General features: G+C 44.7%; 1 protein-coding gene across 1 annotated transcript in view; it reads right to left on the bottom strand.

Annotated features, from left to right (window-relative positions):
• HECA (hdc homolog, cell cycle regulator) overlaps nucleotides 1-12,042 on the bottom strand; it is a 33,142-nt gene extending 21,100 nt beyond the window's left edge. The window contains exon 1 of the mRNA XM_059713563.1: nucleotides 11,578-12,042. Coding sequence (XP_059569546.1) covers nucleotides 11,578-11,878 — 301 coding nt within the window. The 5' untranslated portion in view covers nucleotides 11,879-12,042. The remainder of the gene's footprint in view (nucleotides 1-11,577) is intronic.
• Nucleotides 12,043-12,497: the final 455 nt, after the last annotated feature.

Genomic DNA, 12,497 nt, shown 5'->3' with positions numbered 1-12,497 from the left:
ATGTCAAGAGCTCTTCCTAAAAGAGTTCTTCTGGCAACTGATTCTCCTAGTCAAATCAAGTCATCTTTTTGCATGGTAAGTGGTTGACAGATGAGTCAAAGCCAGCTTTCCTACTTGCATGCAAACTCGACATGGCTCAAGTAGCTTAGAAGATTAAAAAAAGACCATCTCCTGAACAAACTGGCAGAATACAGGTAAGGAGTCAATGCTCAAATACGACATAATTCAGGGCTTGCTGTGACCCAGATAATAAATGCCATGCCCCAGTTTGATGAAATTCTGTCCACACCAGACCAGCAGCCACACATTAATCATACCATGAAAATCCTCACAAACGATGAAGCCAAAAAATGGTATAGATTACTGGGCCTACTGAACACCAACATCAGATGCAAGCTGATCACCAAAGTGCAACATATGCAACACTTGTCACAGTTTTCAGAACATATGGACTCACTTGCTGCTGACTACTTGGTAGAAGCCCTGTCTGGACACTGAGAACACCACCCATTCAGGGAGACAGAGAGAATGGGAGATGGTTTCTGCTGTCACTAGGATCTCCCACACAGTCACCAGGCCAGATTAACAGCTCCTTGGTTTTGGGCTCCTATAAGGCCACTGGAACCAGCTTAACAGGCTTAGGTGTGGTATGGTGCCAAAACTGCTTATGCCAAGACATCTGGGACAGCACACTGTGCATTCGAACAACTACAAAACAAGCTATGTATGTGCATATTAACTGCTCTTCTTGTGTCAGACACCCTAGAAGTCTTCTCCAGCTAAATCTGGCTAACTCAGAAAATGACCCCTATAACTGGTGTGTGCATGTGTACATGCATTAAACCTTGCCTGGCTTGCTCTGCCCACATGCCACACTGCTGTGAGAAGATATCATTTAATCATTACATTCCCTGTTCATGCTTCCCACAGCCTTTAAAAATTTGAAGCCCTTCAGTAAATCAACCCCCACATCTCAGGGAGGAAAAATACCTTTAATATTAATGTAAATTACAATGCTACTGCTCTAACAGTTTACTAAACTCTTAGTGCTTTTCCCAACAGACACCCCAGCAAAGGATCAGTAGTAACCGGTTCTAGTCTTTCCCCAAAGATATTTCACACTATTAACACAAAATTCTAACTTCTGAAGTGAAGAAAGGAGAACCTTAAGTAAAAGGCTACATTATGAAATAACTCATTCTTAAATTTGAGGAACAAATGCAGTTCAGATTCACTCAAGGTCAATGCCAGCATTTACTAACCACCCCAGTCCAACAGCAAAAAGTCTGATGGGGAGAACAAACAAAATAGGAGATGGCACAAGGTGTTTGCCACCTCTTTTTCAGCATGAGACATCAGTTTTGGGGCCATATAGGCCACTCTTGAGTGCTTTGGTTGAAGAAGTGGTATATAGCAGTGATGCCTAATGTTTCTGCCCCATGGACAAGATTCAGCCAGTGGTCCCCATCCAGCTCAACCAAGTGGAAGGCTCAACCCAGGCCCAATTGTAGCTGCACAAAAAGAGCCTCATCCAGGCTGATCCAGCTGTGTGGGGCTTGGAAATTTTGCAACAGGGGAAGGTTGGTAGTGTCAAGTGCCACCACCCCTCTGCTGCCAAATTTCCTGAGCCATGGGGAGCCCTGCAGGCTGAATGCCATGACTCCATGAAACAGATTTGGCCCAAAGGCCAGGGTCTAAACATTCCTAATGGTTGGGGTTGCAGACCACACTCCCTAGCTAGTCTCTCTTAAAATCCATCTGCAGCTTCCAGTGCAAACCAAAGCAGCCCTTTCCCAAAAGACACCTCAAGAAAGTCAGTGCTAATGGTATCTTGTCCTCCTCCAGAGAATCCCCTTTTGAAGAACACCACTCATTGCTGGGACAAAGAACTGAATTTGCATTCACTGCAGCAGAAGTATTTTCCCTTTCTCTCTCTCTCAGCCTAACGGAAGATGCACTTTCTTATGACATGTTTCAAGAATATTACAACAGCCTAAATGCATCCTGTTTCCAGGGCTCTGCACCGTACGAACCATGAAACTCCAGCGCTGGTTAGTCTTATAGTCAGAATGGAGCCAACCTTCTGCATTTGAACTTCCAGTTGTGAATTTAACTATTTCCTCAAAGGTTCTATGCTTCTGTTGCCCTGAATTTCTACTATGACTAATTAGAAGATATATATATATATATGAGAGAGAGAGAGAGAGAGAGAGAGAGAGAGAGAGAGAGAGAGAGTTGTTGTAATTCAGGTGCCTTTTTAAGATCACAAATCCCACACACTTTCCTATATAGGAGGAAATCTGTAAGATGCTGACCATCAGCTCCCAATATCAACAGCAGTGGGAAGAGGAGGAAAGAAAGAGGCCCGTAGGGGGAGAGTAAGCAAAATCTCTCAGCACTTCAATAATTGAAACTTTTAGTTCAATTTTGGACAAATTGCTTCTTTTTTTTTTTGTCTAATTTGTGCCACAGGCATGAACAAGCAAGGATGAATCCAACATCCATGAATATTAAGCATGCAAACCAGCATGTTTCTATATGCAAGGCTGTAAAGGAGTCCAGAGACAGCATTTATACAAGCCTCCAGTACCCAGTAACAGTTTTGTCACTCTTACCTACAAGCGTAAGGAGGAAGATCTCAAGTATGCGGGTGCAAAGAAGTTATCTGATTTTAAAAACCTCTCTCAAAGAGAAATGCAATACAGAGTCAGACCATCACCTTTTATTTATACAGATATGGTCTAACTTACTTTAAAGGAATTCAATGATGAAGATAAAATGCACACTCAAACACATGGTTAACCATTCTGATAGAAAAAATTTTAAAAAAAGATCACAGATGATACAGAGGGCAGGGTGTGTTCACTTGTCTTACACAAAAGGACAATAGTTACTTTATTGAGAAACACTATATGTATGCTTCCACTGGCATACATTTGTAGCATATGAATCTTCCTGACACAAACAAGCAACTGCACAGTTTAAGAGTTACTTCCTAAAGTAAGTACCCCAAATACAAAAGGATTTCTTTTTGCCCTGTAAAAATGAAGTACTCTAGTATAGATAATAGCTATGTTCACCAAGCTGATTAGTAGAACATAACAGAAGTATGAAGCACAAGAATAATGTTTTAGTAGCTTGTTAGAAGTTAGATCAGAGATCAGCAATGTTTTGGGCAGAGTGCCATAAACACCCACAACCTTGACTTGTAGGACGTTGCCGTGCCAGGGGTGGGTGACAGAGGAGCTGCAAGGGGCCCAATCCTTGTTGTGGCAGCACAGCCCCGGCGACTTCCCTGCCATCTGCCCAAGGTGCACATGCCAAGCAAAATGCCTTCACATGCCACACTGACATGTGCCAGGAGTTGCCAACCCCGAGTCAGACTCTGACCTAAAACTATCTTAATTGTGCGTACGGCCTACTCAACTTGTATTTAATAAGAGGCTTCTTATACAAAGTACCCAAGTACCAAGTTGGAATTAGAGTTATGCACATCTCAGAATATCTGATAGTGTGCAAATTAAACATGAATTATGTCATACTCTTTACAAAATTCTACCATTCTATTGGCAAATTATGTGAAATTTCCTTAACTGCTTTGTCCCCACAATATAATCAGTTTTTGAATCTTAATTGTTGACCAGTTACACCTTTCAGAAGATCTTGGTCATCTCTAGTCTCATTTTTCTAGTTACAAAACTAGAATCAGCTGGGTTTTTGGTTGTAGCAATGTTGGTCTAAGGACATAGGCAGGCAAGGGTCTTTGAGTAGATGTGCTCTTTTATTAGACCAGCTGGGTAGCTGGAAAAACATTCTTGGCAAGCTTTCAGGTGCAGTCACCCTTCTTCAGGTATAGAGTCCACATGCCTGAAGAAGGGTGACTACACCCGAAAGCTTGCCAAGAACTTTTTTCCAACTACTCAGTTGGTCTAATAAAACATATCACAACTACCAAAATTAGAATCACAAATTTTAAAAATATTTTCTCCCTTCTAGTATTTTTAATTGAAAGTAAATAAAAGTCTTTAAGAATTTGTAGAGTCAAGATAAAACAGCCGGCCACTTTATTTTAAATTAAACCTTTAAAATAGGTATCTAATTTTAAACCTGAACTTAACTTAGCTGGAGAGATTTCACATGTGGATACTGTAATATACTTCAAGGACTGCTTATTTATTTCATCATTGTTTAAGTTAAAATGACAGTATGCAGTTTTAATATCAGTATTAATAACTTATTTTTCTTGTATAAAAAGAATAAAATACTATCTGATTTGAAATGAATTTAAAAGTAGCCACATAACAGTTCCAATGAAGAACTCAGAGTGGGTAAATAACACCAAGAAATATTCAAAACATGCCACTGACCTTGCACATTACAATACATTAACTAATAACCTAAGTGCATGCCCTTCTGCCCTATCTCACTTACAGTTAATAAGTATGGCATTATATTTTTAGCTATGCCATTTTACAGCATAGGCCCCAAATGCATCTCTCAAATTAAGCAGGGTTACAGTAGATTGTTACTTGCATGACACAAAACGTAGGTGCTTCAGGAAGTGGTTGCAATGACATGAGAGAACTGTCTACAAGGCCTGTACTAGAACAAGGCTTCTGCAAGGGAAAAGGAAACTACCGTTGTTAGAAAATGTAGACCTAAGTGAAACCCAAAACCAAGATCCTGATCACTAACTATCCAAATGTTAGCCTTCCTAAGAGCATACTTAAACCCAGTGTCTTGGCCAAAATTCAAAGTTAGGTAATTACATTCCGCCAACTTCTAGCAATTCTGCTGTTCTGCAATTTAAGGATATATCTGTTAGGGATGCTTTACCATATGACAGCTAACATATTAAGATGCTGGAATAGACCAACCAAGCTGTATTTTTACATCAATTTACCTGCTTGAGATGAACCCTCAACTACAGATACTGGGTCCAAAAATTAAAGAGCAAGGGCCCACTTTCTCCTGTGCTGTCACTGCTCCTACCAGTGAGGAGGCAGCTGGGAGAAAGAACCAATCTGATGGAAAAGCTGAGTGTGAGGAGGCAAGCAGGAGACAGTAGAGAGATAAGGAACCTGGGGGCTGCAGGCTAAGGAGACTAGAATTGGAAGCCAGGCAGATACAATATAACCTACAGTGGGGAGGGCAGCAATGCTATGACCAACTAAGGAAACTAATTTGGAGAAGCTCCTTATAAGGAGACATGCCCACACTGGAGGGGATGAGGCAAAAGGAGGTCAGGCTCAAGTATGGAGAAATGGAGACCAAATGGCCTGTGACTACTAAATATTTATCTCAGACCCAAAACAGAACACAAGACCTCAGTGCTTCACCATTCCTTTGCTCTCAACAAATAACTATACAACCTACTGGCACATCGCATCTCATCTTCCTCCAGGGCTGGTGCTCGTAGAGGAGAACAACCACCAATTATTGCCATCAGCTACTGTGTTAAAGCAAGAAGTAGAGTTCTACATGGTGGATCTAAATGTTCCAGGCATCACTACATGCATTGCAGGCATCAGTGTGTGTAGTGGCATAGAAGTGATGTTGATGGTCCAGGATGTAAAAGAAGAAAGAATTGTTGGGGGTAATATCTTTTATTGGACCAACTGTATGATTGGGGATAGACTTAGACAAAGCTTTCAAATGTGGTGCATTCTTCTTCAGGTCACTCCTAATTGTTGTAGAAGCTAGTATAACAGATTCACCGCAAGACAAAGTTACTTCTGCGGGGTCACCATGCGGCATGCATTAGGATATTCTCCTAAATTAGGCTCACTCTTGTGGTGTTTAAATCTAACTGTAGCTAGGGCACAGCTGTGTTCACAGTTTTATTGTTCTCATACCTGCCTGCCTTAGAGTATTTGATATAAAATGTATTACTGATGAATCACAGCCAGGTTGTGTCAGTAAGGCAGGGATTAACTTGAGCAGCCCTCAACTGTTCACACTTAGAAAAGTTAATGGCTGATAATTAGCAGTTGACTGGGGTTGTTTACTGGTCCAATGTGGAATGCAGGCACAGGAAAGCCAAGATCTGGTCAGGCAGTGAGAAATTTACATTTTCAAAGAAGAGGCAGAAGCCTGACACCTGGCTAGTCAAAACTATCTTGGGGGAGAGAGGGATATTGCATTAGCACATCTACATTTCTAAAAAAGATGCAATTTTGTAATCTAGTAAATATGCACCTTTGAGAGTCAGGAATTACTGGCATACCTAGAAACACAGGGGTGAGTATGTTAATAACCAGACTAGCAAAAGTACTTAAGCCTACCTCAAAAGCATGACTTTGTCTTCAGTCTTCCTTTGAACAAGTGTGCGTGTGTGTGCGTGTGCGCGCAGAAGGGGGCGGGGGGTGTCCTCTAGCCATAGAAGCTGGGAAGAGCAAAAGATGCAGGAAGCCCTGACGGGAAAGGTCAGAGGCAGGGTCTGTATTTAGACCCGTGAAGCTAGCTAGGAACTGCATCCTTGGATTTAAGGTGCAAAGTAAGAACAGTTCAATATTCTGGTATTTTATTTTTTTTCTTTAGTCTTATATCCCTGTTTATCTCAGCACGTGGTTACTGATTTCTTATGCTTGTTCTGTTTTTATAGTAAATCCTTTTGTTGTGCATCTCCTGACTGATTGCCTGTGGAAAGAGTGATTTCCAGGCAATTTCTTCCCTAACCCAAAGTGAGATTCCTTCACTGCAGCTGGAAGATCCAGCAGAACTGATCCTTGTGGAACTGATGCTCCAGTGGAACAAGGCAGTGGAATTGAGGCTTGCTAGGATGGGAGCTATCCCCTAGGTCTATATTTTGGGGCAGGAGGCAGCACAGTGGGGAGAAACTTGAGACTCCAGAGTCCCCTGGGAATAGGCCTGTGCAAGGTGAGTTATTTACCTTCAAAGGAAAAAAAACCCCAAAAAACAGTGTATAAAGTTGGAAGTTATGTGAACCTGGGACTGCAGGAAGAAAAAGGCATGTTGTCACATGGTTAAAGAAGCAGAATGCCATCCCAGAGCACTGGAATCTCCCCCTGCTTCTCCCATGAAGTTCCACCACTCCACAAAGCTCCAAGTCTATTCCAACTCCAAAACTGAGCCAAAGGCTACTGAATCAGTGGGAGATTTTCTTCAAGAGGTCCCTGAATAAAAGGAAGAGACATCTTACCATTTTGTTCCTCATTCTCTTGATTCCCAACATGAGATTCAGATTCTCAGTTTTGGCTTTAAATTTCAGGCTTCCCCAAGGTAAAATGGAGATAATACCACCTTGCTGCACAAGCTGATTGTGAAGTTCATTTTATACAAATGTTAATTTAAAATTCAATGAAAGGAATACAAAAAAGACCATAAGGAAATGCACTATAGAGAATTTTTTTTTAAATGCCTAACTACCAATTTTGCTAAATGAGGCAGTGGTCCCATGGGGAAGGGAAATAATAGCATGTGACCATACTATTAAATTATCATACCGAATAGGCACAAGGATGCCAGTCAAGGCAACCTTAACTCTGGCATTTTGTACCTCTTCAACTGAATGTTCTTTTCATTCAGTTTGCATGCAACAGACATTTAATGCAGGGGAAGAACTAAATTATGTTATGCTATTATATTAATGTAGGGTAATTGAAAACGTTCTCAAAATTCACTGCAGCAAAACAACCTGTATCAGGAAATAATGCATCATCTCTGATAAACGTTTCAGCTGTGGTAACACTACTTTTCCAGGGACATGCTTAAACTACAGTTTCAAATGAAATTCACATATTTTAAAGGCAGCAATTTAAACCCAAATCAAATGATCTGGGCAAAAATGCTGAAGTACAACCTAGGAAGGATGATCAGATGACTCTTTGGGAGCCCATTATAAAAGAACAATAATAGAGGCCACATAATCAAAGAGAGAGATTAGAGGCCATATAATAAAAGCTACCATCATAATTGGTACTATAGTTGGATGAAAACTTGTTACCTTGTCAAGACAGGAATGAGGCACGTTAACAGGATACTCAGAGTAATTGCCAACCCAATGCTGCACGTTCTGCTGTGCAAAAGAGGACTTTGGTCTCCAGAGCTGTCAGAGTCTAACATTCTACAAGCACTGAAGTCGTAAAGAAAAAAATATAGTTCAAAGGAACTTCTCAGTATGGCTTTCCAAAAGGACTACTCAGAAACCAGATTAAACAAAGTAAGTATATGTGAAATGCACGGCACAATCAGGCATATATTTATAAAAAAAGAATATCTGTCCAGCTGGGGGTTGATACTGCTATCATTTTATAACTCAGAATTGCCATTGTATTCAACAGGAATCTGCCCAAGAAATAGGGTCTCATTTCCCTATGCAAACACACTTGTTTACAATGTTTCCTTCTAGTGTCACAATGGTTCTGCTGGGGAGAGAGAGGAAAAATAGGAGTCTTTCCACCCCCACCCTTCCCACCACACACACACACATACTACTTTCTCTTTTAAGCAAAAAACCCAACAATTCTCCTTTCCAAGGCAGAGGCCCTGTTCATTCTCTATCATGGCAGCAAAACCCTGCATTATTTCACAATATGATAATCAAGGTTAACGGTTCTAAAAATTCTGTAACTTCAGTTCGTTTTTCATTCCCTCCCATCCTTTATCTAACCAAAATATGGGAACTTCCAATTATATTCTGTATAGTTTTGTGTAAACAATAGTCTTCGTACACACACGCATACACACCCCTGACAAAGACCTAGCAAGATGAAAAGGTTTGTAATTAATCAACACACAATATTCCTCAGGAATAAACACAGAATAATACCTCTAGATTCACATATTATTGCAGCAAGATCCTTGACATTTTTACTGAATGACTACAGCCATGCAAAACTGTCAAGGAAAGGTCTCAGTCCAATTGCATCTACTGCCCCCATTCTTCAGGGTACAGAAAAAGGCTAGGGAAAGCCCTAATACCCTAACTTTGACTTTCTATGGCTCTGCATGGGGTTCTTTGCAGATCTGAGAAGTGAATACAATTTGAGGCCTTGTTTCCAATCAAACACAAACATACCTAACTAGCCTGGGATATGGAGAATCCTGAACTGCTCATTTAAAGGACCTAAAAACTGTCATTCTCCAAAGAAACTGCAAATGACAAGGTTCCCACAAGAAAACAACATACTGCTCCGAGTCAAAATATATAGCACAGAAATGGCTTCAGGCAAAAACATCACCCTAAGAGCCAGTCTGCATGTATGATTATACATCTCTTCCAAAATTTCTCATCATTTGCCATTTTGCAATAAGCTAGGACTCCATCTCTTTAGTTGTGACTTACATTAATTTAGAAATTCTTCATGAAAACAAATATTCTGAATCAAAAATAAAACTTCTAAGCAGGGAAGGAGAGGATGCCACCAGTTTTTATGTTCAACAAGGATTCACCACTCAGTGAGGATTTCTACTATTAAACCCCGATGGGTATTTTCAGCCCGTCAAGTTTTGACTGCAGGCAATCCCATAGCTCGTCACATAATATTCCCAATATTTACTTTGATACGTGGTCTTCCCGTAAGCCTCTACCACAGCAAGGGTATGAGCAATGAGTTGCTGGCGTTAATAATTCCTTTTAATCACAGCAATGGCTGGAGACTAATCAAGGGGCTGGCTGCCTGCTTCTTCTGATGCTTTAGGGTTGTTGGTTGTAGCCGTGTTGGTCTAAGGACGTAAGCAGACAAGGTTCTTTGGGTAAATGTGATACCTTTTATTAGACTAACTAAATAGTTGGAAAAATTGTTCTTTGCATGCTTGTGCCCGAAAGCTTGCAAAGAACAATTTTTCCAACCATCTAGTTGGTCTAACAAAAGGTATCACGTTTACCCAAAAAACCCCGTCTGCCTACTTCTTCTGATGACAGTTACTGCAGTACTAGATGGAGGTCTATGAGCTGCACATCGGGTATCTGAAGAAATAAAACATGACCCGCAAGCTTAAAACATCAGTGCCACCGAAAGTCTTGAGAGGACCAGGTCTCTCTCAAGGCTGAGGTAAAAAAAAATCAAAATTAAAAAAAAATTAAAAAAATGCAACACTCATGGAAGGACCCCCAAAAGGCTTTGTGATGGGACAAAGCCACGGGTAATATCAGCTACCCAGACAAGGTTGCCTACCACCTGATAACCCCCAGTAACCGCTCTACACTTTACCAGCTACATCCTATCACCAGGTCACGGATCCCTCTTCCCCCCAGTCCACCTACGTGTCTTGCACCCATCCTCTCTCACCCCCTCTGATCCTCACTGCCACACATTTTCATTTTCACAGACCTGCATTTTTACATACATAGCTTCTATCCATCCAGAAAACACATAACACCAGCAGACTCTCCCTGCGCCTGAAGAAGGGCCTTTGTATCCGAACGCCTGCAAGGACCCATTTTTCCAACTATTTAGTTGGTCTAATAAAAGACATATCTACCCAAAGAACCTTGTCTGCCTATGTCCTTAAACATGAATTTTCATTTCTACCTAGGAGAACTTTTACAATCTTTGCAATCTCCTGTGCCTCAGGAAGGGTGCCTGTGCTAAAGAAATAATAATAGCTTGCAAATCAAGACTTTTTTTTTTCCCCCAAATATCTAGTTGGTCTCATAAAAGACCATAAGTTTTGATTCCTTTTGCCTCGGCAGTTCCCAACCTGTGGTACAGGTACCACCAGTGGCATGCAGACAACCTGTCAGTGGTATGTGTTAACAGATTTCTTATAATTACTTTAGATGATTGGCTGGTGGTACTGAAGGTTGTATCATTTTAAAGTGGTTAGGCATGACCTGTCAGTTTGGGAACCGGTGCTCTAGACCAAAACAGGTACAACCTGGATACCTCCCCTATGTCCTTAGACCCACACCCCCAAAACCACCTACCAGGCCCACCTGCAGCAGCAACTCACACCAGGTGCTCAACACAGACCACCCCCTCCCTGCCACCAGCCCTGAACTTGTCAGGAGCAACACCTGCCACCAGTGAGCAAAACAAATCCCCAGGGGCTCATGCCAAACCCACTGGGTGCTGTCAGCGCTGTACCTAGCCCCCTGGTGGCCCCAGACAGACTTAGTATTGGGCCCCCCTCCCACCAACGACAATGATAATAATCATCATCATTTTCCCCATTCTCAGGCCCTGTTTTGGGGGCCCAGGTGGCCGCCTGGTTTGCCCATGCCTGTGTCCAGCCCTTGGTGCTGTGGGAGTGTGGGCAGTGCCAAACACACTGGGTGCTGCACCAGGTCACTCTCAGACACCCCCAGGCAAACTTTTGGTATCGGGCCCCCTCCACCAGAGATAAAGATAACAATAATTTCTTTAAATGACCGTTTTTGGGCACCCTTCCTGTCAGCCGCCCGCTTCACCCCTGCCCGCGCTGGGTGCTGTGGGAGTGCTCAGCGCGAGGAAGCGCCCGGGGGCTGCTCCCCGTTCCGTGCAAGCCCCCCCTGCTAGGACAGCGAGCCCACCGCCCGCCCGCCGCGCTGCCAAGCAGCCCAGGCCGCGGCCGGGCCTGGCGCAGCGGGCTGGGCCCGAGGCGGCCCCCGGAGGCTCCCGCGGACCCGCTCACCCGGCTTGACGTCCCCGGGGCCGGCGCCGCCCACCGCGGCCCCCGCGGCCGCCGCCCCGCCGCCCAGCGCCGCCGCCGCCGCCGCCCCGCTGCCCAGCGCCGCCGCCGGAGCTGCTACTGCCGCCGCCGCCGCCGCTCCCCCGGCCGCCGCCGCCGCCGCCCCTCCTGCTGCCGCCGCCCCGGCCCCGGGCCCGGATCCGGCTCCCGCTGCAGCCGCCGCCGCGGCTCCATTTTCCTGCTCGTCGCCGCTGCTGTTGGCGCGCTTGTTCTTCCTGCCCTTGCTGCTCTTCTGGTTCGGCATCGCCCCGCGCCGCGCCCTCCGCCGGCTACCGCGGCCCGCGGATCATGGCGGGGCAGCGGAGCGGAGCGCGGCCGCGGGCGAGGGGCGGGAGGCGGGTCCCGCTTGTTTTGATTCCGCTGCCCCGGCGGCTCCTGCTGCTGCAGCGCCCCGCCCCGCCCCGCCCCGCCCGGGAGGGAGGGAGCGAGCGGGCGAGCGCGTGTCCGCGCGGGGAGGCTCGGCCCCCTGCGCACGCGGGCACACGCGCGGGCACGCGGAGCACACTCCCAGGCAGGTGCCCGCACACAGAGGCGCGCACACATTCATACACACACGCTCACGGGCAGACGCACACGCATAGTCACATGTGCACACACTCGCAGGCAGACGCCCACAGGCGCACGGACATAGTCACACAGGCGCGCACACTCGCAGGCACGCACACTGACGGGCAGGCGCACACACACAGGCACAGATACGCACAGGTGCACACACTCAGGCAGGCACGCACACTCACAGACAGGCGCATGGACATAGTCACACAGGCGCACACACACATAGGCACATATACGCACAGGTGCACACACACAGGCACACATGCTCACAGGCAGGCGCGCACACATAGGCACATATACTCATAGGC

This window comes from Alligator mississippiensis, chromosome 1 (assembly GCF_030867095.1).
Source record: "Alligator mississippiensis isolate rAllMis1 chromosome 1, rAllMis1, whole genome shotgun sequence".
Lineage (NCBI taxonomy): Eukaryota > Metazoa > Chordata > Crocodylia > Alligatoridae > Alligator > Alligator mississippiensis.
This window is presented reverse-complemented; position numbering and strand designations above follow the sequence as displayed.